This window comes from Callithrix jacchus, chromosome 4, assembly GCF_049354715.1.
Source record: "Callithrix jacchus isolate 240 chromosome 4, calJac240_pri, whole genome shotgun sequence".
In the NCBI taxonomy this organism is placed as follows: Eukaryota; Metazoa; Chordata; class Mammalia; order Primates; family Cebidae; genus Callithrix; species Callithrix jacchus.
Window position 1 is genome coordinate 110,932,789 of NC_133505.1, and position 27,336 is coordinate 110,960,124.

Consider the following 27,336-nt stretch of genomic DNA (forward strand, 5'->3'; position numbering starts at 1 on the left):
AAGAGAGGTGTGAATTTGATTTTCTTCTGCAAAATTACCACATATACAAACATTCGTTTTAAATATCTGATCTAGGAAATATATCAGGAGTTAATCTTACTTTAAGGTTAAAAGTATTTTCTTAAACCATAGAATCTGATATTATTAATTATAAATATAGTCCTAACAATTTTATATTACTTTACTCAATTAAAACTTCTTCCAAGCTGAATCACTGCTGTAAAAGAGATCATTTCCTCACTTTTCAACCAGTGAAGTGTCTCTTTTGTATTATATAAAAAGACTATAAAATCTAAACCCCATATACCCTTCTCCAGTTGATCATAAAATGATCATTTGTTCCAAAGTTAACATGTTTTAACAGAAAAGTTGAAAAATTAATTTCCTAACTCAAACCCCTATCACTGTAAAATCCTCACCTTTGGTTTATATGGGTATCTCCTTAGTGTCTTACTTAGCATATTGCTATGACTTTTGTGTTCATTTCCATATCATTAACTACATTTACTTTCAATCATAAATATACAGAAAGATAAATCTTTCATTTCAACATAAATATAACATTACATGCAAAAGTCTCAGTAATGTTTATCATCTTTAGCAAATATCCCTGAAATCAGTTAGATAATAGGCTACCAATTTTTCAAGAAGTATGCTGGATAATACCTTAATTGTCACTAATTAACATATATTTGAATCAGTTACTTTCTTAATGAAAACTTCTGTTAAAACAAAGGTCAAAATTACTTCACATAGTGGGTTAATAAACATAAAATGATTCACAAATAAATGAACAAAAGTGAGATACTCTACAAAATATCATTAAACATAAATCAGCAAGGGGAAACAATCTGTATTTGAAATCATCTTAAGACATAACCTTTTTAACAGTACAATAAATTCTAACTAATAACCAATACTCACTACAATCCCAACAATGAGATACTTACAGGCTAAAAATGGTCAAACAAATTGATTCTAAACAAACAGATTCTATAAAGCATTTAGAACATAGCATTGTAAGTGGTGAGACAATACAGTTAAGCAGAGTAATTTTTTGTTTGTTTGTTTTTTGAGATGGAGTCTCATTTTGCAGTGGCCCAATCTCGGCTCACTGCAACCTCCAACTCCCTGGTTCAAGTAATTCTCCTGCCTCAGCCTCTCGAGTAGCTGGGATTACAGGCATGTGCCATCACAACCAGCTAATTTTTATACTGTTAGTAGAGATGGGGTTTCACCATGTTGGTCAGGATGGTCTCGATCTCCTGACCTCGTGATCCTCCCTCCTCAGCCTCCCAAAGTGCTGGGATTACAGGCATGAGCCACCACACCTGGCCAGCAATTTTTTAAAAACTACTATTGTTGGCCAGGCACAGTGGCTCACGCCTATAATCCCAACACTTTGGGAGACTGAGGTGGGTGGATCACAAAGTCAGGGGATCAAGATGCCAACATGGTGAAACCCCATCTCAAATAAAACTACAAAAAAATCAGCTGGGCATGGTGGCACAGGCCTGTAGTCCCAGCTACTCAGAAGGCTGAGGCAGGAAATTGCTAGAACCCAGGAGGCAGAGATCACAATGAGCCAAGATCACGCCAATGCACTACATCCTAGGCAACAGTGCGAGACTCTGACTCAAAAACAAACAAACAAAAAAAAAAAAACTACTACTGTTTTGACCACAGATTCCTTTTTCCTACCCTGTTTCTCCTGTCCCACTAACCACCCCACAGTCCCCATCATTTTTAGAAGCTATCTTAGAACCTAGAATCTGCTATTTACTACTGATGATACAAATCCAGGTTTATTATTAGCTTGGCAAATCATTTAACTTCAATTTTGTTATACATAAAATGGAGATCACATCTACATTATAAAGTTACTGTAAGGTTTAAATGAAATAATATATTTGAATGTTCCTTAGCTTAGTACCTGCTTAATAAGTGATGAAAGTAAACTTTCCTAGATACATAAAAACATAAATGCTTTCTGATTACTGCCGAAGTATAAACAACATGACAAATATTTAAGAAGAAAAAACAAGTTTTCTAATGTAGGAAAGCAGGCTAGATGGTATTACAGGGGAACTTAAAATAATAACCATTGTCACCTCTACTATATACTGGACCGTCTGCTTTGCATTTTACAGCATTATCTTATTTCATTCTCACAACTCATTAAGATTTTTATTACCAGTTTCCAACAAAATGGAATAAAATCCTGACTAGAATGTAATTTCAACACAGAGATCTTGTCTGTTTTATTCATGATCAACTCACAGATGGTCTAAATGGATGGTAGGCCCCACAGATGGTCTAATGGATGGTAGGCCCGCAAAAATGTGCATTTGGTTGGGCGCAGTGGCTCACGCCTGTAATCCTAACACTTTAGGAGGCTGAGGCGGGTGGATTGCCTGAGTTTAGGAGTTCGAGACCAGCCTGGGTAACATGGTGAAACACCATTTCTATTACAAATTTAAAAAATTAGCAAGGCATGGTGGTGTATACCTGTAATCCCAGCTACTTGGAAGGCTGAGGCAGGAGAATCACTTGCACCTGGGAGGTGGAGGTTGCAGTGAGCCAAGTTTGCATCACTGCACTCCAGCCTGGCCAACAGAGTGAGACTCCATCTCTAAAAAAAAAAGTATTAGATGGATGCGTGGATGTTGAAGGGAAACTCCAGAAAGTTAGTTGATAAAGTCATACAGTAAATGACAATATCTGGATTTAAGCCTGAGTCTGGCTGACTCCAAAGCCCATACTTTTAATGAGCATATCTGAATCATACAAGGGTTCCATGAAATATATAAATTACTGGGAATAACTAAGTGGGAGCATTATGGAAAGCTGGAATTCAATGACTGTTATAGACAAAGTCTATAAGTAGTCTCAAAGGTAGAAATAGAATAATTTTTTAACTGAACAAATGGTATATTGAGTAGAATTGCTGAAAAAGACTAAATGGTTAAAAGAACAGAAGAAGGTGATCTTGGAATCATGAAGTATAAGGAACCTAGCAAAGGTTCTTTTAAGTAAATAGTACAAAACGTGATTCCAATTTGACATACATGAAACGTCCCAAAGAAGATGGAAACAAATGGCTAAAATAATAAATTTAATAATATAGCTGATTTAAAGAAGTAGCATGGTGTTGGGAGGAAGAAATTTCAGTTGCAACTACAGAGGTGGGATAAGATCAGGACATGTCAATCCATTAAGAGTGGAAGTAATTAGTAAAATGAATAATACAAAGGGGAAAGCATCCAAAGGTCAAATTTGTAGGCTAAGATATAATAAGACAATAATCATTTCTCAATGGCTACTTATTCCTAATTGGAGTAGCCAGCCACATAGACAGAAGTGTATCTGTAAGAAAACACTTCATATATAAAGTCAAGTAATATAAGGCATTAACTCTATGAACTTAGTGATGAGCCATTAAAACCACAGGATCTTTCAGAAAGAAGAAAGAACTTAAATGAGGGGGTCAGTTCAGAGAAAAAATTTTATAAGGAGTCATGAGGGTATAATGAAAGGTTAAACAGTAGTTTATACCTAATTTTATTTTTATTTTATTAATCAGCAGTCAAGATTTCTGAACTTTCTTGATTCTTCTTCATGTACATTTACTTACATGTATAGTTAAGTAATCATTCTAGACACATAGGCTCAAATTCACTGAAGTATGCTCTATTTTTCGTCTCTTTAGAGACACTAAAATCTCTTTAGCAATAGTTGATTACCCTGGTCCTTTCAAACAAAACAAACCAGAAGTCAGCAAATTTTGATAACATGGTATCACTGACAAAAGGCATCCCGCAGAATAAACTACTCAGGAGGTGAAGCCAACAGGAGGTGCTACCTATTGATTTCCTCCTATTCAGAAACACTTACCTAAGCAGTTTATGACCATTTGTTGTAGCAACTTCAGCAAGGCTTGTTAGAATCTTTAGGTACTGGCTTTCACTTTGCTGAGACAAATGCTCCAGAACTTGCCGTAACTAAGTTTTTTTACAAATAAAAAACTGTGATTGCATAGTAATCCATTAAATCTTATCAAACAATTAAGAACCTATTAATTCAGTAAGTATCTTAAAGCCAATTAGTCAAAATCAAGTCCTTTAGTTATTTTGCCTTGCATAAATTAAAAGCTAATATAGAGATATAATAATATATAATAAAATCTTTGTTGAAAATCACCCAGTTACAAAACAATAATAAATACAGATAAAATTTAAAAATCATCAAGTATAGTTTTGGAAATTTCATTCTAAACTTCTAAAATAAAAGAGAAGTTTAAACTCTGCAATTTTTCTAAGACTAAAACTATCACAAATACATAGCTCAGTAAACTAGTGACTACCAATCATAACGATATTCCTCCATAAATTATTTTCCTCTTGCCATGGAATATTCTTTTTTTAAAAGACAGAGAACATCATTGTGTCACCCAGGCTGGAGTGTAGAGGGCAGTAGCATGATCTTGGCTCACTGCAGGCTCAGCCTCTGGGCTCAATCCCTCCTCCCAGCTCACCCTCCCAAGTAGCTCGGACTACAGACATGTACCACCACACTTAGCTAATTTTTATTTTTTTTCTGTAGCAAATGGGTCTTTGTTGCCCATGCTGGTCTCAAACTCCTGGGCTCAAGAGATCCACCCACCTTGGCCTCCCAAAGTGCTGGAATTATAGGCCTGAGATACCACGCCCAGCCTATTCTAGTTATCTTAAGGAGAGACCAAAGACCCAGAGAGCAGAAGATTTATATGACCAAATATTAGCAAAAAACATATTAATTATTATCTAATATACCCTTATCCTATAATGCAGATAATCTAATCACTAAAATATTTATGACAATAAGGAAAATTACTAAGCTAGGCACGATTGTAAAACGTCATATATGCTAAGCATGAATAAAGCTTAGCATCTACAAGCTACCAACACAAACACATTACCATGTTTTCTCGGAGGTCTTCATTTTGTGTCATTTGAATAATAGTCTGAAAAAGCCTAGGGTGATATTGAATTAATACTTCACAAGTCTCTCCATATCCACCCTAAAAACAAGACTTAAAGTTAGTCAGGTTTAAAAACAATCCCTTTTAAAGGTCATACTTTTCACACAATAAAAAACTTTGCACCTACCCCTTCATTGAAAAATAGTAATTTTACCACTCTCAGTTTCTATTAAAGAGATAAGGAGCTCAGAATATAAATTAAAAGCATACCTGTACACATAAATCCAGAGGAGTTACTCCATTTTTATCTGGCAGATATTTGGCTCCTCGTAACAACAGAATCTGTGCTGTATCTCTCTGACCATGACTGTGTAGAAATAAAAAGTTAAAAATACAATCTTTTTAAAGTCTTTATAAATTGAGGATAGATAATATGAGTCAATGGAAGAGTAACAATTTTAAAAATTAAGACAGGAGGATGTGAAACACAGAAAAATACTTTTCTCAGTGTTAAGCGCCATGCTTTCACTATGTAGACCAAAAAGTGACCTATTACATTTTAGAACTGAATTTGTGTCACATTTCCTAAAATAAGTCATAATATTTCGGGGATAAGTAACTACTACTCAGGCTTCTGCTTTATGTTTTTCTTACACTCACTTCCTAATCCCTTTCTCCACCTTAGCTTGACCATTTGCAACTCTAGGCTGACCTTCTTCCTACCACAAGCATCCAAGTCTCTAGGCTTCTAAATCCAAAAGAACCTCAAGAGTCAAAACAAGTACATTTTATGGTATATGTAAAAAAAAAAATTAAAAGGAAGGAAGGAGAAAAGTAAAACTTTAAAGATTTGGGGGAAAGGGGAATATGAGGCAGGGTTACTACTCAAAAATACTATCTAACTCTCCACCTTCATTTTATCAACGCACTCAGTCTGGCTTCTGCAGATAGGTATTCACTCTGTCCTAGAATGAACTCTCCTATCCACATGCCTCATTCCCTGATTGCTCTCTTTCTTGTAGAAACAGAATTGGTAACTATCACTCTGAGATAAGACCAAGATACTTAGGGGGTAGTAGCCACTGATTTCTACCAGTCTCTTATTCAATGAGCTCATCTGATCCTAGATAAAGGCAATAAAAAATAAGCTTAGAATCCAGGGAGATTAATACTAAAGGCTGATTCTTAGGAAATGCCCAGCATCGGGCGCCATGGCTCATGCCCATAATCCCAGCACTTTGGGAGGCCGAGGTGGGTGGATCACCTGAAGTCAGGAGTTTTTATTAAAAATACAAAAATTAGCTGGGCATGGTGCCAGGCACCTGTAATCCCAGATACCTTCAAGGCTAAGGCAGGAGAATCACTTGAACCTTGGAGGCGGAGGTTGCAGTGAGCCAAGATGGCACCACTGCATTCCAGCCTGGGTAACAAGAGCGAAACCCCAAGAAAGAAAAGAAAAGGAAAAAGGGAAGGGAAGAGGAAGGGGAAGGAAAGGAGAAAAGAAAGAAAAAGAAAAGAGAAAAGAAAGAAGAAAGAAAGGGAGGGAGGGAGGAAGAAGAAAAGCAAGAAAAGGAAAGAAAAGAAAACAAAAGCCAGGCCTAAATAAGTTGTACAGTTTGAAAGAGCATGAATCCAAAAAGTACTTTGTAGGTGAGAAAAGCAAGTAATCAAAGCACAGGTGAAACTACAACTCAGGCACCTGGGCTTCTAGATCAATACACTTTCCACAATGACACTACCTAAAGAGTCATGTCACTTCACAAAGAAAAAGACTACACATATTTCTCAGACATTTACCATGCCTGAGAAAAAACAAAACACCATCCATTCTCTTTCACAAAATGGCACTATATGAAGAATAATTTATAGCCAACTGGAATTAAAGTTTTTTAAAAAAGAAACTTAATTAGTATCCTACTATGAATCTAGTGCCAGGAAACCCTACAACAGTTATTATACGTATATCACTCTCTTGATACTTTATTATTATGCTGATTATCTTCCTTAATACCAATAAGACAGAACTTAAGAATAATATCTAATTTATTTTAGAAAAATCAAAAAAGTAAGTAAATCAGCAATCCCTCTGAAAGCAACAATAATCAGCTTTACTAGTATCAAGCAAGAAGTCCTCATCAAGCATCACTTGTCATTAAGCTGAAAGTGTTGGTCAAGGTGTTATAAACCATAGCTAATGGTTATTATTTTATAATTTACACTGTTCCATTCTTTAACATGCCTAAAAATAGAAGCCAAGTGAAAAGCAACTAACTTGAGCTTAATTTATTCAGGGATATAGTGATACTTCTGCTAGTAGCCAAGGTTCTGAGGAATCCATTTTATAAAACTGCTGTGTTCAATTTTAACGATATCTCTTTTACAGTTCTTTAATAACCATGTGTCCAATTTTTTCCAATTAAATTGTAAATTTCTTGACAGCAGATTTGTTCCATAGCACCAAGCATTGCAGTTGTCTTATAACATGTACTCAATACATTCAATGAATTATATTACAGGCTTTAACTTACACTATTCACTTGACAAATAAGTATTAAAGACAACACTGCACTATAGAAAATAACAAGAGACCTGAAACACAGTTTATTTAGGAAATACTAGGTAACAAGCATTATGCTCTGTCCAAAGTCTGACTTAATACTGACATTGTTAATAAGCATCATTAAATTAAGCAAACAGGAGGCCATTAGCCTGAGATTGTCACTATGCTTTTGAGTTCCTCTGTTACAAACTGCAATCTAACTTGGAAGTATATATTTGGCCACAAAGAGTAGGTTTCAGCCAATCAGACAGGCAATGTGTCACACCACAACCAAATCAGGCAAATGCCTCATCACATCATGCCCAAATAAGGCAAATACATACATAAGGGTAGCTATTCAGGTGATTTCTCTACTTTGCTTCCATATTCAGCTTATAAAAGCTCATTACTTACACACTGCTGGAAAGAGCTCTTTCAACTCCTTCTGATTCTGAATGATTCACGGTTTATCATTTAAATAAACTTTAAATTTAACTTTTCTAAGGTTTTTCCTTTAAGAGTATTCACTCAATTTTTCAATTGAGAAAACCATGGCTCAAGAGTTTAACGAAGTTGCTCAAGATGAACAGTTACACGGCAGAGCAGAATTTAAATCTGCACCTATTAGAAATAATGCTTGGAGTCATAAGGAAAAATGAGCACTCAGACAAAGGATTTTTTAGCAAAGTAAATTTACTTTTGTATAGAAGGGTGTCTCTTGTATTGGCTGGTTGTCATGATAGTACTTTGAACAAAGGAGAGTAGAAGTTTTTATTTTTAACATGACTTTTGTCTCTGTGTCTTTTTCATACTGGCTAGGGTTGGACTGTATAATTTAAACTAGAGTTGATTGGCTAAACATTTAAACTTTTTTAGATAAGGACATGTGATGGGGGAGAGGGGAGAAGGAAGGGGTCGTCTGTGGTGAACTAGAGAGCTAATTTTTTTTAAAAAATAAGAAAAGGAATGTGAGCTGGCGTTGATAACACCACCAGTGTTGTGGCATGTATGGGCATGTAGTAAAGTCAGAATGAAGAAAAGGAGAAGAAAAAGTGGGGGTACTGGAAATTAAAGAATAAAAGGTTAAGCAGGCTCTTTGAAGAGAAATTGTGCTATATCTCACAGCACCAGTCTGACTCCAAAATCCTTCGTCCATATCATGCTGCTCTAGCAAGATAAATAAACATAGAGATTGCCCTCTATGTTTTATGCCCTCTAAAAGCAAATAATCTGGTACTCAAAAAACTATGGTATCAGACACAGGAGAATATGTGCTATGAGAACAATGCAATGGGGATCAGACAGGATGAACAGACAAGATCACCATGTATAAGCAGGACAGGACAATGTTAAATACACAAGGTAAATAAAAAAGCCTCAAAATAACTCAGTACCATACATAGCAAAAAAGGATAATCAGCATGAAGAAAAAGAAATACTAACATAACATTTTTAGAAAGCCAGAGTAATTTCTAAAACTACACAGAAATCTCATTTATGATCAGTTGACATTTCATTTCAAAAAACGGATTAAGAGCCAGGTGCCACGGCTCATATCTGTAATCCCAGCACTTTGGGAGGCTGAGGCAGGAGGATCACTTGAGGCCAGGAGTTGAAAAGCCACTTGGACAACATACCTTGACTTTATTAAACATAAAAATTTTTTAATTAGCTGAGTGTGGTGGTGCATATCTATACTCCCAGCTACTTGGGAGGCTGAGATGAGAGAATTGCTTGACCCCCAGAGTTGGAGGTTGCAGTGAGTTATGAACATGCCACTGCACTCCAGCCTGGGTGGCAGAACAAGACCCTGTCTCTAAAAAGTAATAATTTAAACATAAGAATAAGTTTTAAAATAGATTTTAAAACAATAAACAACAGCTAATAATATTGTTAGAAACAACACAGGGACTCAAGTGTCTCATCTGTAATTCAATTAGCAATCCTCTTTCCAACTGCTCAGAGTGTTGCATAAAAGATTTTTCAGTTTAAATAACTGTAAAAATTACTCAACAGATAATCATTCTTTATAAATGGAGTTAATATTTTTGAGACAGTCTCAATTTTTTAATATTAATTGAGATAATACTCTCCTCAAGAAAATGCCTATGTATTTTATGAAAACTAAAAAGTTGACAAAAATTTAATAAGAAACCTGTGGTGACTTCTAAAGCACTTAGAACTAGTTTCTCAAAAACTTTCAGCCTCCTAACTTTAGACTCTTTCATCATTATAAATTTGAGAATTTGGCCAAAATATAAATAGTACAGGCAGTTCAAATATTTATTATTGGGAATGCCTTACAAAACAAAGAGATCATATTTTCTAAAGGTCCCTTCCTATGTGAAAAGTTTACAATTTTAAGTCTAAGAACTCTTTTACGTGGCTACTTTGATTTGGAATATTCTAATTGAAAGGAATTGCTTCACAGTAGTTACAAATCCACATTCTGAATCTTAGCCCTTTCTGACTCTACTAGAGACCTCTAAAGCTCCACTAATGTCTCACTAATTTTCTGTATCTATACAATTCCAACTAATCTTACTTTTCCTAATAGAACAAAAGTTATCTACAGGTACAGAAAATACCTGAAAACCATTATACATCCCAACCTTCATTTGAAGAACCCAGTTGAGGGAATTGGGAACATCAGGATTGAATATAAAGCCAATCTAGTAATTTCAGGATTTGAAATATTGGTAGCAATTATATAAAAGACCTGAAAACAAAGGTGTGTAAAGATGGCAGAGGGAAAATAAATCAATGTGTGCCTATATTTTTTACAACAGAAAGCATGAGGTATATAGTTTAAATGAGTTATAATGTCCTGCCCGGAGTATTCAGACAAGAAAAGTGGCTGGAAAACCCTTTCTATCATAACTTTAGGTCAAAATCCATCTGAAAATGACTCACAGGAGCACTACATTATAAGACAGTGCTCAGGGCCAGGTGCGGTGGCCCATGCCTGTAATCCCAGCACCTTGGGAGGCCAAGGCAGGCAGATCACCTGAGGTCAGGAGTTCGAGACCAGCCTGGCCAACATGGCGAAACCCTGTCTCTACTAAAATACAAAAATTAGCTGGGTGTGGCAGTGGACACCTGTACTCCCAGCTACTCAGGAGGCTTGAGGCAGAAGAATTGCTTGAACCTCGGAAGCAGAGGTTGCAATGAGCTGAAATTGAGCCAGAAGAAGAATCATTTCTTAGAAAGAAAACCCTGTAGAGCAACTAAATTACATGAAGACAATATGATTTTATGAGTGAAAGAAGTGTGTCAGAGCTTAGTGAGCACCTATCAACTACTAAGTTGAATATCCTGCAGCATGCTTTACAGAAGCCATCGCATTTAATCATCACAATAATCTCACAAGGCAGATATCAACTTCCATTTCACAAAGCTTCAGGAGTCAAAGAATTTTGACTAATGTTGTGTAGCTTTGGAGGCAGGGATTTGAATCTGCCTCCACAACCTAGGTTCTTTCCCTTGTATCTTAATACCATTCTAAATTTAATTGCAAAATTCAAATACAAAGAAAACAGTTTCAGTAGTTGACACTTAAATATGACATAATAGATTATATCTAATAATACTTCTCAACAAATAAAAACCATATATTCCATTTAACCTTTATCTTAGAGCCCTATAATTTGTCTTGGGGGTTAACTTGTTCTATTTTATATATTCCTTTTCCTTTAGTTTATCAGAAACAACACATTGGGAATAGTTTATATTTAATTTATACCTATATCAAGATATCACAGGTAAAATTAAAAGTGTTCCTGCAGAAGAACCACGTTCCATATCTATTATTATTCTACAACAATGAATTTGTTTTTTGGTTTCACATTTCATCACAGACTTGCTTAAGCATTTTTATTCAAAAAGATCTAATATTTGCTAAACTGAAGCTAAGTGATGGGAATGTTAGGAGAGAATATTTCTTAAAAATCCTTTTGCCATATCCCTAAGCTCAGACTAACTATTATAGGAATATCCCAGTTCTGCACAACACTAATATACCTCTATTCTTTCAACTATTATAAATGGCATTTTTTATAAGATATTTTTCAGAGTGATTCATTCATTCAAAAACATCTACTAAGCATATAATTGCAAAACACTGTACCACACTTTGACATAAAGTGGTAAACAAAATAAATACAGTTCCTGCTTTCATCGAGTTTTCAGGCTTGTAGGGAAGACAGACTATAAACAAGTAAATAAACAACTACAAAACAGGAAGTGCTATGAAGGAAATGACTGTGACACTGCAATCAAAAACTTGGGGAAAGGCGTTCCTAGATTGTTCACTAAAAAGTAACTTAATTAAGCAATAACATGAATAAGAAGCAGTCAGCCCTATAAAAAGCCTAGGGAAGAAGATTTCAGGCAAAACAAAGACCAAGTAGAAAAGCCTGCTAAGTTGGTTGCACTTAAGGAACTCAAAGAGAATCAATGTGCTTAAAATACAGTGAGCTAAACAAGAGTGAAATCATGGAAGTCTCATAGGCCAAGGTAGAACCTGAATATATTTGAAATGCAACAAAGAGGCACTGAAAAGTTTACATACAGGGCTTAAATACAAAGCGACAAGAGCTGATTCTTTTTTTTTTTTTCTTTTAAGATCACTTTGACTGCTGAGGAAAGATTTTAGATGAAAACAACATAGGAATCAGGGAGTCCAGTGAAGAGACTACTGCAGTACTCCAGGCAAAAGGTAACAACTTTAAGGTGGTTTCGGTTGAGTTAGAAGTTGAGATTCCAAACATATTTTGAAGGCGTAATTTACAGAACTTTACTAATAAATTCCAAGTTGACAGAAAAATTAAAAAATAATAATCTAATCATTTTTAATTTAAACAACTGAGAAGATAAGGGTTCTACTGATTAAGATGAGAAAAAACTGGAGGAAAGGTTTGATGAGGAAAATCTGAAGCTCTATTTTGACATGTTTATATCTGAGATTCTGTGGTATTTCTAAGTGATGATGTAAATCAGACAGATGGACATTCAAATCTGGAGCTTCAAAGAAAGGTCTGATCTAAAGATAACCCTTCAAGATAGAATATGATTTCAGGGAATCAAGTGACGATATTATTCATAAATTCAGGACACTATGGAAAGAACAGGTTATCTAGCCAAGCGACCAAATCATAAATACAATGTAAGAAAATGGCTGGTATTGGATAAGATCTGGAAGTCTAGAAATCCAAAAGCCCCTGAATTCTAATACAAGGTTGTTAAATAGATGATCTGAATCAGTCTCATCAAAGGAACATCAGAGACCCCAACAAGAAACTAAACAAGAAAAAAGCAGATCTTTCAACCTAAAACCAACCTCCAATAAAATAATAAAAAACAGGAAAAAAGAAGACAGGAGTTTTCTGGAGAGCTCTATATCTGAATATAAAAGCCTAAATAAATATTACAATTCATATAATTTAAATCAAAAAGAGGAATCACTACACTGTTCTGTGAACTGCTCCTAATTGCAAACTACATTTACATAATATATAATATATATGTGTGTACCTATTTTTATGTATGTGTGTGGGTGTTGGTGTGTGACTGTATGTGTATAATTATACTGTTAGCTCCTTAGGGACTAGAGTTTATTACTGTATTATAACACCTACAACAATTCATGACACAGTTAGTGCTAATTAAACATCTGCTGATTACATGAATGAATAAGCGAACAAAATGTACACGTCAAGAAACTGAACCAATATGGAAATACAAAAATAACATCATGCATAACAATACTAACAAGAATGACTCAAGATTTTTTTTTTTTTTTTGGTTATAGATACAGAGAAAGAAAAGACATGGCTCTGGAAGAAGATACATTCCAACAGCTTATCCCACTGGAAATGACCTGGTTACACAACACAGTAAACTATGGGAATTACCAGATTACTGATTTGCCTTTTGTTAATAAGTAGTTAGTCTAAAATTGAAGTAATCAAGCAAACCAAAAGCTCTCACATATAACATGAAAGCAATGGCAATTAAATATAACAGAAAATACTTTTCCTCATATAGTTAAGTAATAGAACCATAATACTTTATTTTAAAAGAAAGAGTATACTTCATCTTAAAAGACAGCACAGTATTTGTGGGACAACAAGTGAGTTTTAGAAAATACAAAGAAATGTATGTGTCTGGAAATAGAGTATATATACAACATTCTTTAATAGGAGCATCTGGAAATATAAAATATCATACCTGCAAGCAAAGTACAATGGAGTGGCTCCTGATACATTTGGCCTGTTAATATCAGCACCACTGTCTAGCAAGCATTGCACTGTCTGAGGGGAAAAAAATAATTAAAAGTAAAGCCAGAAGAGTCAAACAAAAGATACAATTACCACAATTTTAATCCTTATAAGGAAAGTTCTTCCCACAACTTGAAGCTCTACATAGGAACTGAGTGGGCACGTGACAATTATTACAGCTGGGCAAACTCAACTTTCTGTAAGCTCTCTAAGTTTCTCAGGCACAACACAATATATGTGGAATTATCAATGTAACAGAAACTGTGTTAATCTGGAAGTCTTTAGAGCAGCACTGTATCATAAGTAGTCAGTAGTCACATGTGGCTACCAAGTACTTGAAATGTGGCTAAGTACAGCTAAGGAACTAAAATTTTAATTGTATTTAATTACAGCTAATTTGAATCTAAACAGCCACATGTGTCTAGTGAATTAGACCCTATTGCTTTAGAGATATGAATTTAAATTGCTTTAAATACCAAATTTTTCACCTCTAAAACAAAAAATAAGCACCAGAGTAATAACTTTCCCAAAGTCAAGAGCATAATTATTAAAGTACAACATTTTAAAAAGCTAAAATGCCCTCCTGCTATTAACAGTAGGATATACAGGTTCAATTTCACTGATTGACATTAATAAATACTTACTCCCCTAAGCTCTACTCTTCCAATCATTTAACTCATACTAAGAGAGAGTACACTAACATAAAATCTTAAAAATACACATCCGATGACTAAGGATCAGTTGAAAACCTTTTAAAAACACTTTTATGGTTTTATTCCTAAAATCCTCATTGAGTATTTTCTGCTAAAAGGAAGAAAATGTAAAAACATAAAACCTGAGAAGGCAATAGGTGGCTTGAGACCAGTAGTTTGAGACCAGTTTAGTCTATATAGTGAAACCCCATTTCTACAAAAATTTTTAAAAAATTAACTAGTCATGGTAGCACATCACGGTAGTAGGCCTAGCTGCTCAGGAGGCTAAGGCAGGAGGATCATTTGAGCCCAGGAGTTTAAGGCTACTATGAACTATATTACACCACTGCACCCCAGCCTGGGCAACAGAGCAAGACCCCATGTCTAAAAATAAAATAAAATAGTTTGAAATTAGACTGTTAGTTACTTCTGGATCGAACACATCTCTTCATCTTTATTGCTGCTTTTAAACAAAGTACAATATCTGTAAAATAATAAGACGAAATACCCAAAGAAGAAGAACAAGAAAGAAAACAACAGCATACTAGATAAGTCAGTAAGTTTTGGAAAGACAGCAAGCAAATGGAGAAATAGTAACTGACTTAGCAGATCAAAGAAAGCTGAAGTCTAATGGCCACAAATGGAATTCCAACTAAATGGAATAAGCAACTAAATTCTTACTACGAAACACACACATTAAGGGGAAAAAAAGGAACAGAGGAATTGGAAGTACCAGGTATCTTGGAAAATAGATAGTTATGTAGAGCTAAAAACAGAAGGAATAGTTGAAAGCCAAATAAAAGAAACAGACCCTCCTCTAGGACCTTTCTTCCCATCCCATCCAGTTAGTTACTATCGCTCTTTATACTCTCTTGGAAGATGGGAAGTTTATTCTCTGCACAAAGTAAACAGGGAGGCTCTAGACTGGTAGACAAGAAACACAGGTAGAGCAAAAGATGAGAAGCCATGGTAAAAACAACTAATTAAGTGAAAACCTTCAGCCTCCATTTTCTACCAGGTTCCCGGAAATCCAGCAGGTAGGCTAAAAATCTCAAGTAGAAGGAATTAGAAGCTTCCTCTAGCATAAGAAAAGAATCTTAAAGATACTGACATTAGAAAGTCCCCAGTGAAACAGCTCACTTCGGCCAGGCATGGTGGCTCATGCCTATAATTCTAAGACTTTGGAAAACCAAGGTGGAAAGATCATTTGAGGCCAGGAGTTCAAGACCAGCCTGCGCAATTTAAAGAAATTCCATTTCTACAACAAAAGCTTAAAATTAGCCAGGCATGGTGGTGCATGCAAGACCCTATCTGTAAAGCAAAACCCTATCTCTAAAAAGAAATAAAAATAAAAAATAAAGAAATAGCCCAATTCAGGACAATGGGTCTAGGGTAGTAGTCCCCAACAAAGGCTAAATTTTCCCCCTGGGGACATGAGGCAACATTATTTTTATGACTGGGGAAGGGAGAATGCTATTGGCAGCTAGTGGGTAGAGGTCAGAGATGCAGCTAAACATCCTAAAATGCAGCTGACAGCCCCCGCAACAAAGAATTATCAGATCCTAAATATCAACCGTGTTGAGACTGAGAAACCTTGGTGTACAATCAAACCAAGTAGTCAACAAACAACTCAACCCATGTACATAAGGTTTCCAGTCAGCATTTGAGTGCCTCACCATTACACAAGAATGAACAGACAATATTTAAAATACAACTGAAGCAGGCCTCTAACCTGAAAAACAAAAATTACAACAAACAGAAAAATGAAACTCAGAATAACAAAGACAATCAAGGGAACTAAAGAAAACAACAAAAATTAGAAAAGTAACTGATAATCTCAAACAGAAAAGAAATTATACTATGGAATGAGAAAAAGATGTTGGGTAGAAAATATTCAAAGAATGGAAAATAAAAAATACAATGGAATAAATAAAAATTCAACAGAAGTTTAAAAAGAAAATGTTCAGGAATTCTACAAAGTAGAATACAATTACAAAAAGTAGAAAATAAGAAAGATGAGAAAATTTGTTAATCAAGGGAGATATACTGCAGAAATTGAGAATAAAGAAAAGGAAGGGAGTGAGGGACCAAAGGGGAATAACCAAGAAATAATACCAAAAAAGTTCCCAGAACTGAAGGACATGAGGTGCCAGGTTTAAAAGGCTCAACAAGTATACAGTCTATTAAATTAAAAAATCTTCAACAAGGTAAGTCAAAGTGAAATTTTATAACATCAGGGATAAAAGATTCCAGAGATAAACAGAAATTAGGTGGGCACTAAACTTTTCAACAGCAACACAGAAATCTAAAATGTGAAAAGCCTTCAAAATTGTAAGATAAATTACTCTATATGCAGAATTCTATAGCCAGAATTCTATTATTCAAATATATGGTTATAAATAAAAAACATGCTTAACTATTTTATAAGATGTTAAAAATTACCTTCAATGCACCTTTTCTCAAGAAGCTACTGAAGTATATCCTCCTACAAAGCAAGAGAATAAACCAAAATAGAAGACATGGAATCTAGAATATGGAGATTCAAACATGGGAGAGACAGTAAGATTATTTCCAGATTTAGAGGGTGATATGTTTTGGATTTGTGTCCCTGCCCAAATATCCTGTTGAACTGGAGGAGGGACCTGGTGGTAGGTGACTGGATCAAGGGGGCAGATTTCCCCCTTGCTGCTCTCATGAGAACTGATGGTTTAAAAGTGTGTGGCACTTCCCCCTCCCACACACTCTCTCTCTCTCCTGCTGACATGTGAAGAAGCTGCTTGCACCCCCTTCAACTTTCACCATGATTTTAAGTTTTCTGAGGCCTCCGGTCTTGCTTCCTGTTAAGCCTGCACAACTGTGAGTCAGTTAAAACTCTTTTCTTCTTAAGTTATCCAGATTCAGGTAGTTCTTTCATAGTAGCATGAAAACAAATTAATACAGAGGAGAAAAAACCTGGAACTAAGAAACTAATAAATCTGTCTTTGTAAAAGAAGAGGATATAGGAGCATATAGATGAAGAATTGCTGATTCGTACAAAGAAAACTGAGCAAAGTCAATTATTAACTTCAAGAAAAATAGTCATCCTTGAAGAAGAATATTACAGTTCACTACTTGACTGAGCAGTAAATAATACTTTCTTAACTATATATATAACCAATGTTATCTAATCAAAACTTATAAATCATCATTTACGATAATAAGAAATGATTAACATTTACAAGTCATAAACTGAGAAAGAGCCATGGAAGCTTATTATTTGGAAATATGTACCAAAGGAAAAGTTTAAAAAGTTGAAAGTTGCCTCTGCTGATCATGATTTGACAAAGAGGATGGTTGGTTTAAGGGACTAGTAATCTTATTAGAAGATTTTAACACGAATAAAATACTTTTTAAAAATAGTATTCACATTCCTAAATTTACTTCCATCCCAATATGAATTCTATAATCTATGTAATAACAGCAGTGTTATATAAAACTATATTATTAGCTATGTAATTCCTTTAAACTGAAAACAAGTAGTCAAGTACAGCTTTTGAATATAAGAAAAACAAGTATTTAGGTCACTATTTTATAAGAGAGGGTCTATGTGGGCCTTCTAATCATGGCTTTCCTCTGATTACTGACCTAAAAGCTGTGTCTGTAAGGTCCCAAAATAGAAATGAGATGGAGAGTAGCAACAGTGTTCACTACTGTTATAGAAATTATAGAAAATAAGTCTACCAACCAAAAAAAGTCGAGGACCAGATGAATTCACAGCTGAATTCCACCAGATGTACAATGAAAAGCTGCTACCATTCCCATATGAAGTATTCTAAAAAATTGAGAAGGAGAAACTATCCCCTAACTCATTCCATGAGGCCAACATTATCCTGATACCAAACCCTGTCACAAATACAGCAAAAAAAGAAAATGTCAAACCAATATCCTTGATGAAATTGATGCAAAAATCCCTAACAAAATACTGGCAAGCAGAATCCAGCCGCACATCAAAAAGCTTATATACCACAATCAAGTAGGCTTCAACCCCAGGATGCAAGGTCGGTTCAACATACACAAACCAATAAATGTGATTCAGCACATAAGCAGAACTAAAGACAAAAGCCACAACTAACTCAATAAATGCAGAAAAGACTTTTGATAAAAATTCAACATCCATTTGTGTTTAAAAAAAAAAAACCTCTCAATAAACTAGGTATTGAAGGAACATATTTCAAAATAATAAGAACTATCGATAACAAACCCACAGCCAATATCATACTGAATGAGCAAAAGCTGGAAGCATTACCCTTGAAAACCAGCATAAGACAAGGATGCTTTCTCTCACCACTCATATTCAATGTAGTATTGGATGTTCTGACTAAGGCAATCAGGCAAGAGAAAGAAACAAAAGGATAAACAAATAGGAAGAAAAGAAATCAAACTAACCCTGTTTGCAGATGACATAACACTATATTTAGAAAATCCCCAGTCTCAGCCCAAAAGCTTCTTAAGCCAATAAAAAAAATCAATAAAGTCTCAGGATACAAAATTAACATGCCAAAATCATTAGCATTCCTATACACCAAAAGTCAAGCCAAGAGACAAGTCAGGAATGAACTCCCATTCACAACTGCCACAAAAGGAATAAAATACCTAGGTATACAACTAACTAGGGAGGTAAAAGGTCTCTACAAGGAGTACTACAAAACCACTGATCAAAAATATCAGAGATCACACAGACAAATGGAAAAACATCCCATGCTCATGGACAGGAAGAATAAATATCAATAAAATGGCTATACTGCCCAAAGCAATTTATATAGATTCAACGCTATTCCTATTAATCTACAATTGACATTCTTCACAGAACGAGAAAAAACTATTTTAAAACTCATATAGAACCAAAAAAAGAGCCGAAATGGACAAGGCAATCCTAAGCAGAAAGAAAAGCTGGAGGCATCATGCTACCCAACTTAAAACTATACTACAGAGATATAGTGAGCAAACAGCATGGTACTGATACAAAAACAGACACATAGACCAATGAAACAGAATAGAAAACCCACAAATAAGATCAGACCCTGAAAATTATCTGATCTTCCACAAACCTGACGAAAAAAATCAATGGGGAAAGGATTCCCTATTCTTGGAATAACTGGCTAGCTGTAGGCAAACAACTGAAACTGAACCCCTTCCTTACACCATACACAAAAATTAACTCAAGATGGATTAAAGACTTAAATGTAGGCGGGGTGCGGTGGCTCACACCTGTAATCAGAACACTTTCGGAGGCAAGGCGAGTGGATCATGAGGTCAGGAGATGAAGACCATCCTGGCCAACATGGTGAAACCCCGTCTCTACTAAAAATAAAATTTGCTGGGTGTGGTGGTGCATGCCTGTAATCCCAGCTATTCAGGAGGCTGAAGCTGGAGAATTGTTTGAACCAGGTAGTCAGAGGTTTCAATGAGCCGAGATCGCGCCACTGCACTCCAGCCTGGCAACAGAGGGAGAATCCATCTCAAAGAAACAATGTAGGCAATACCATTCAGGACTTAGGCATGGGCAAAGATTTCCTGACAAAGACACCAAAAGCAATTGCAACAAAAGCAAAAAAAAACTATCATCAGAATAAACAGGAAACCTACTGAACAAGAGAAAATTTTTACAAACTATGCATCTAACAAAAGTCTAATATCCATCATGTACAAGAAACTTAAATTTACAAAAAACAATAAGCCCATTAAAAGTGGGCAAAGGACATTAACAGACACTTTTTATTACTCACCACTTTGCAGTCTGCTAGTTGTTGAGGTGAGCACATCTTAGGTTCCTTCTGCATTTGAATTATCTTTACTTGCTGTCCTCAGAGAAATGACTGGAGAGTTTTTTTAAAACTGTGATTAAGGCTGTCTGTGACTAAATTATACTGTTAAAACTATGCAATGATACAATAACATAAATAACACTAATATACACCCAAACAGTGTGCTAATAAGCATTTACCATTTCATTTAATGCACCTTGTGAGGAAGGTGATATTCTCTTCACTTTTATAAGCAGGAAACTGAGTGTCAAAGAGATCATGCAATTTGTACCCCAACATATAAATAAACAGTGAAGCAGGGATTAAAGCCTAAGGCCAGCCAGGCACAGTGGCTCATGCCTGTATTCCCAGAACTTTGAGAGGCCAAGGCAGGTGGATCACAAGGTCAAGAGATCGAGACCATCCTCGCCAACATGGTGAAACCCCGCTGCTACTAAAATTACAAAAATTAGCTGGGCATGTTAGAACGTGCCTGTAATCCCAGCTACTTGGGAGGCTGAGGCAGGAGAATCACTTGAACTGAGGAGGTGCAGGTTGTAGTGAGCTGAGATCATGCCACTGCACTCTAGTCTGGGCAACAGAGTGAGACTCTGTCTCAATAAAAAAAAAAGCCTAAGTCCATGTTTAGAATCACTATTCCATTTATCAAAAAATAGGCATTATAATTCTTGTGAATTCAAATTACTATAGTATTACAGATAATCTGGCATATCTTCATAAACTACATTAATCACAGGTAATCTAGTAACTCCCTACTAAATAACTATTACAGAGTCAAGCTTAAGTGCCTAGATGGCTATTTGTGTATAGTTTTAAAACAATGCTATTTTTATGCCTGTAATCCCAGGGCTTTGGGAGGCCAAAGTAGGAGGACTGCTGGAGGCCAGGAGTTTAAGATCAGTCTGGGCAACATAGTAAGGCTACTATCTCTACAAAAGAAAGTTAGAAATTTGTTAAAAATTAGCTACACATGGTGGTGTGTGCTTGTAGTCCTAGCTACTTGGGAGGCTGAGGCAGAAAAATCACTTGAGCCAAGGAGTTCAAGGTTACAGTGAGCTATGATCGCACCATTACACCCTTGCCTGGTGAACAGAGTGAAACTCTGTCTCCAAAAAAAAATAAACAATAAAAAAAAGTGGGCCAAGTGCAGTGACTCACACCTGTAATCACAGCACTTTGGGAGGCCAAGGTGGGCAGATAACTTGAGATCAGAAGTTCAACACCAGCCTGGCCAACATGGTAAAACCACGTCTCTACTACAAATACAAAAATTAGCCAGGCGTGGTGGTGCACGTCTATAATCCCCGCTACTCAGGAGGCTGAGGCGGGAGAATCACTTGAACCCCAGAGGCACAGGTTGTAGTGAGCTGCAATTGCACCACTGTACTCCAGCCTGGGAGACACAGTAAGACTCTGTCTCCAAAAAAAAGTAATGGTATTTTTTAACCATATACTTTTTATAGTGTTTCTGTATTTCTATTTATACTGTAGAGCTTACAATATAAAAACAATTTAGCCATTAGACTAACATATTCCTCTACTATTCTCAACAAAATGATGAGACAAACTTCAAAGAAATCATAGAAAAAAAGCATTATTTACAATATAAACTGTCATAGCCTGAATTGTGAAAAAGTAATTGTGGTTTTTGCCACCACTTTTAATATATCCTACAAAGAAATTAATTTTTTTAAGAGAGAAAACACTTGATTAAAAAATCGGAGACCAGATGTGGTAGCTCACACCTGTAATCCCAGCACTTTGAGAGGCCAAGGTGGGTGGATCACCTGAGGTCAAGAGTTCCAGACCAGCTTGGCCAACATGGTGAAACTTTGTCTCTACTAAAAATACAAAAATTAGCTGGCCGTGGTGGGCGCCTGTAATCTCAGCTACTTGCGAGGCTGCAGTAGGAGAATTGCTTGAATTTGGGAGGCAGAGGTTGCAGTGAGCCAAGATTGCACCACTGCACTCCAGCCCGGGCAACGGAGTGAGACTGTGTCTCCAAAAAAAAAAAACTGGAAATTACTTGTTCCAGCATTTTATTTTCCATTCATAAATCTTTCTACTGTTCTATTTTAACAGAATTAGCCCAATTAAGATCCTCAAAATATGTACCTATTAAAACAAATGTATTTTTTCAAGTTTTCAATAATGCGCTTGTAGATTAAATGTTCCTCCCATCACCCTAATAAAAAACAAAAACCAAAAAACAGAAAAAAACCTACTTCCCTTAGAATAAGGATAAAAATGTATAAAGGAATTTGAAAGAATAAAAAATTGCCTTGCAGCACTGATATGAGTGCAGTCATTTATCTTTGTGACTTAAAAAAAAGATGTTTGCTTGCTGTTTTCTTTTTGTAAAAGCTCTAAAACAAGAAGGGAAAGGACAATGCAGAATTCAGTCAATATTGATTAAATGACATAATAAGAAAAGCTGCTAGAAAGTCACAGACAACCTTAATTACGGTTTAAAAAAAACTCTCCAGTCATTTCTCTGAGGACAGCAAGTAAAGATAATTCAAGTACAGAAGGAACCTAAGATGTACTCACCTCAACAATTAGCGGACTGCACAGTGGTTCGTAGTAAAAAGAATAAGAAAGATCTGCTTGGTGTTAGGCTGGGGGAAAGAAGCTGTAACGCTTATCCAACCTACCCTATTACTATTCTGGCTGTTTCTACTGAGCCATGTTCAGAAGGTGAGCCCTCCTGAGTTCCTTATTACTGTCTAATTGGACATAAACTAGTGTGCAAAATGGACTCTTGTTCTCAGATAATCCACAGTAACAATATTTCAATGGTAAAGCAAAAGGTATAACCACAATAACAAATCATATTCTCGCTGACAATAGACATGTATAATATTGATATATTGTGAATGATAAATAGCTATATAGAACTTTGGAATAAGGTATTTACTGCCTGGTCTTAACAACTGGAATTTAACAACAGAGTTTCAAGACTCCACGTATACTCTTCTGAAGTGCTACAAAATAATAAATGTTTTCCACTATGTAAAAACTGCTCATGTGTGTCCAAAGGTTAAAACTTAGGTAGAAGAAAATGTACCCTGAGCATTTATTAAGTTAAAATAAATACATAAAAGCACTTGAATAAACAACACTACCTGAGAGTTTTAAACTGTATCAAAACATAAGGCACAACATAATTCAAGAGAATAAATTCTGGATTAAACTTTTAAAATCATAAGGATTCTCAAAAGGAGAGATTTTCATCAATAGATACAAAGAAATCAGATACAACCTTTTGCAAGAATCAGCACTATCAATATACTTAAAGATATAAAAGGAAAAAAGTGGCAAACAAAAAATTCAGAAATGCAAAGAAAATGGCAGAAAATATTGATCAAAATGATACTGCATTTGAGTGGTTTTGAGGCAGGAGAACAGGGTCTGGAGGCAGGAAACTGAAGGCCATTTCGTGCGGACTTCCTAGAAAAAAATTGAAAGGAAAATCCTAACTTTCCACACCTAAGTAACAAAAGGACCAGAGACTACTCCCTTTTCAAACCCCCACCTCATTTTCGAGGCAGAGGGGAAATGGAAAGTACCACTGATTGGTTGCAAAAGGCAACCGATAGGTATTTACTGCCTGGTCTTAACAACTGGAATTTACAATCAGATGTTTACAATAGAAGTGTAATCTTGTAATTTCATTTCAGCCCCTGATTGGTTGCAAATATCAACAATACAGAATACAGATTGGCTGAGGGCCAAGTCTTAGATTGCACAGAAGTACAACTTTGTAACTTCACTTTAGCCTCTGATTGGTTGCTTCCCATAACCAATCAGATGTTTGCACAGGGGTGCAATCTTTGTAACTTTCATTCAGCATCTGATTGATTGCAGGGCCACAACTTCATTTACATGAGGTGAACACCTAGTGGCCGAGGTGAACAACTAGTGGCTGAGATGAACACCTAGTGGCCAAACAGAAACCTGTAGGGGGTATTTGGACCCCAGAAGATTCTGTATCCAGACCCTTGAGCAGCTTGCTCAGGCCCACTCCCACGCTGTGGAATGTACTTTTATTTTCAATAAATCTCTGCTTTTGTTGCTTTGATCTTTCTTTATGTGTTTTGCCCAATTCTTTGTTCAAAATGCCAAGAATCTGGACACCCTCCACCAGTTTCTTCCACCTTTCAACAAAAATCTATATCTAATATGTGCTATGCCCACCTCTAGATAATGTGTTATGCACTACCTTAAATCAGGGGTCCCCAACCCAAGGGCTGTTAGGAACTGGGTCACACAGAGGGAGGTGAGTGGCAGGAAAATGAGCATCATTGTCTGCGCTCTGCCTCCTGTTGGATAAGCAGCAACATTTGATTCTCAGAGGAACACGAACTCTATTGTGAGCTGCACGTGAAAGGGATCTAGGCTGCAAGTTCCTTGTGAGAATCTAACTAATGCCTGATGATCTGGGGTGGAAGAGTTTCATCCTGAAACTATCCCCACAACTTCCCACTATGAAAAAATTGTCTTCCACGAAACTAGTCCCCAGTGCCAAAAACATTAGGGACCACTGCTCTAAATTATGTGCTATAAACTACTCTAGATACTTGAGTTACAACAATGAACAAAACAGACACAAATCCCTGCCTTTATGAAATTTATAGTGGAAAAGGAAGATAAAGTGACAAGATGTAAATAAACAAAATGTGTAATGTACTAGATGGTGATCAGTGCTATCCAGAAAAATAAACCAGAATTTTCTAGGATTTGGATTCAATTTATTTTAGCAAATTTCTTGCCCCTAAAAATCCCCACACAAATAATTTTGTGAAAACGGTGCACTGATCTGTAAGCCATGAAGTCCATAAAAAGCACAACAATTGTGATTTAAAATGATGGTCATAACTTCTACTTTAAAAATGTTATGGCTTCTCATTTACTTGCTAAAATTTAGCACAGTTAGTTTACACTTTACTAAATGTAAACCTGTAAAGCATGCCAATATAAATATGTGACTGACAGCTGATTACCTATGTATTTTTTGAGTTAATATAATTTTAAGAGCTACACTGAACTGAAATCATTTTATATGTCTAAAACTGGATTGACAAAAGACACTTTTAAAAAAATTTAAAATTGCAAATTCCCTGCCCAACTCTGCCCCTCCACTCCCTACCAAAAAAAAAACTGTTCTCCTAGTCACTGATTATCTAGAATGGGGTTTCTCCCTCCACCTTACAAAATAAGAAACTGTTGCACAGGAACCGAAAAAGAAAAACATAGGGTATTTTCATATGGCCCTCAAGACATCCTCAAGAAGAAACAACATATTTCAACAGACTTCATAACCTTTCAAGTGATAAAACAATATCCTGAGTGGAAAATGAACATACAAACCTAATGTGTAGGTCAATCTCAAGTCATTTAATTGAAAGCAGTGACTAACCAAGACCACCTGTACCCAATACACTGATAAATTACAAAGCAAGAAATCCAAGGCAGCCCTACTTTATCAATGTCAACTCTCAAAACACTGATCAAAGTAAAAAGGAATAGATATTCAATAATAAAACTCTAAGTAAAAATCAAAGTTGTGGTATTATCACTAGCTAAAAGGAGAACAAACAACAAAAAAAGTGTCCTTAATTTTTTCATTAAAAATAATTCTGATGACATGAGTTATGGCAATGCACACATAACTTATACACTAACAAAAACTCCCAACTCATTAATCAGTGACTGATTTACACAGGTCTCTAGAAACCTGTCCACCTTCACCTACAGAGAACTTTGAACTATTACATAGTATCTATCAAAAATCATTATTGTCTAGTTGTGTTATAAAAGTAACAGTGGTAAGAGAACTTTCTACTATATTCTTCAACTTCTTAGAAGTGATTAAAGGAGAATTCTAGCATTAGAATAAATAAAATTACTCCAAACCTAGAAATATACTCTGAAATGTTAGTCTACCTACCTTTGTGGCTCAAGGCTGAATCTAATTAATGTCTGGAAAACGTTTTCAATTAAGTTTGCATGGCTGTTCAGTAACTGGATGAAAAACTTGGAAGCTGGCTAAACATACCAAGAGAGCTGACTGAATGTAGCTGAGCACTGTGCCTTAATAAGTCTATGATTTTAGCAAAAAAATGCAGTCAGTTCTAAGATAGTCTAATACTAAGAGTTCAACTATCATTTTATATTGTTTGTGAAGCTTTGTATTTAGTTACATAAACTTAAGAAAATAAGGTTTATTCTGATAAAAATGAAATTTATTTGTAAATAAATTACAGATTAGTCCCTAACTAATCCTGCCATGTAATCTAACTTACAGAAATTTAGACTGAACCATTTGACAGTTCTCTAGAGTTCCTAAATCCATGTTATTACAAGAAGACTGTAATCGATCATTTCTGGCAATTCAACACATTCATAAATCTTATAGAAAAAGTTACCAAAAACTAGGTTTAATTTATGATCCAAAAAGTGTTAATAAGTTATACCTACAGAAAACAGTGTTAGGTTTTACTCAACTTTCTAAAACTGAAATTAAAACTCAAACAACACATTGGGCCCAGCTTCTTGTATGAGCATAAATGAATAAAAGGTCCAGATAGTAATCTGTGTACCTTTAAAGAATCACATCATGCATATTAATAACAATCATAATAGCAGCCAGTAGTTATTACTGTTGTTAAATGCCTTCCAAAGGATTCACATTTTCTTAATAATATCACCAGTAAAATTATATCATCTCCAGTTGAATAACCAAACTCTGAAATGATTTTTTGAAATTAGTATCCGAAGACACACCAGTATTCTGATATTATACAGCTAAGAATGGAGTTAAACAGTTGATCTAAGAAAAGTTATATAAAAATAAAATTATTAAGAAGTTGTGATTTCCTTCATCTCATCATTATTAAATAGGAATAGAAGTAGTTTAAAATAATGGTGCTACTATGCTACAATGACAAAAAACAGAGTTCACTCTTCAACTGCCCAAACCACTTCCTTCCAACAAGAGGAAAATGAGACCTTTATTATCTTTACCTCTAATGCATATAGATATTTCATATCTATGTGAAAT

The 27,336-nt window shown here is 35.4% G+C and overlaps 1 protein-coding gene across 20 annotated transcripts in view; it reads right to left on the reverse strand.

The window, feature by feature from the left end:
* The window catches only part of HACE1 (HECT domain and ankyrin repeat containing E3 ubiquitin protein ligase 1), a 100,966-nt gene that overhangs the window by 43,295 nt on the left and 30,335 nt on the right, over positions 1-27,336 (reverse strand). For 15 of the 20 annotated variants that reach the window (XM_078369880.1, XM_078369879.1, XM_035296407.3 and 12 more), the window contains 4 exons: positions 13,728-13,810; positions 5,231-5,327; positions 4,958-5,059; positions 3,895-4,001 (listed from right to left, as the gene is read on the reverse strand). In XM_078369880.1, coding sequence (XP_078226006.1) covers positions 3,895-4,001; positions 4,958-5,059; positions 5,231-5,327; positions 13,728-13,810 — 389 coding nt within the window. The remainder of the gene's footprint in view (positions 1-3,894; positions 4,002-4,957; positions 5,060-5,230; positions 5,328-13,727; positions 13,811-27,336) is intronic. The other 5 variants (XM_078369886.1, XM_078369885.1, XM_078369884.1 and 2 more) reach the window with 1 other exon arrangement.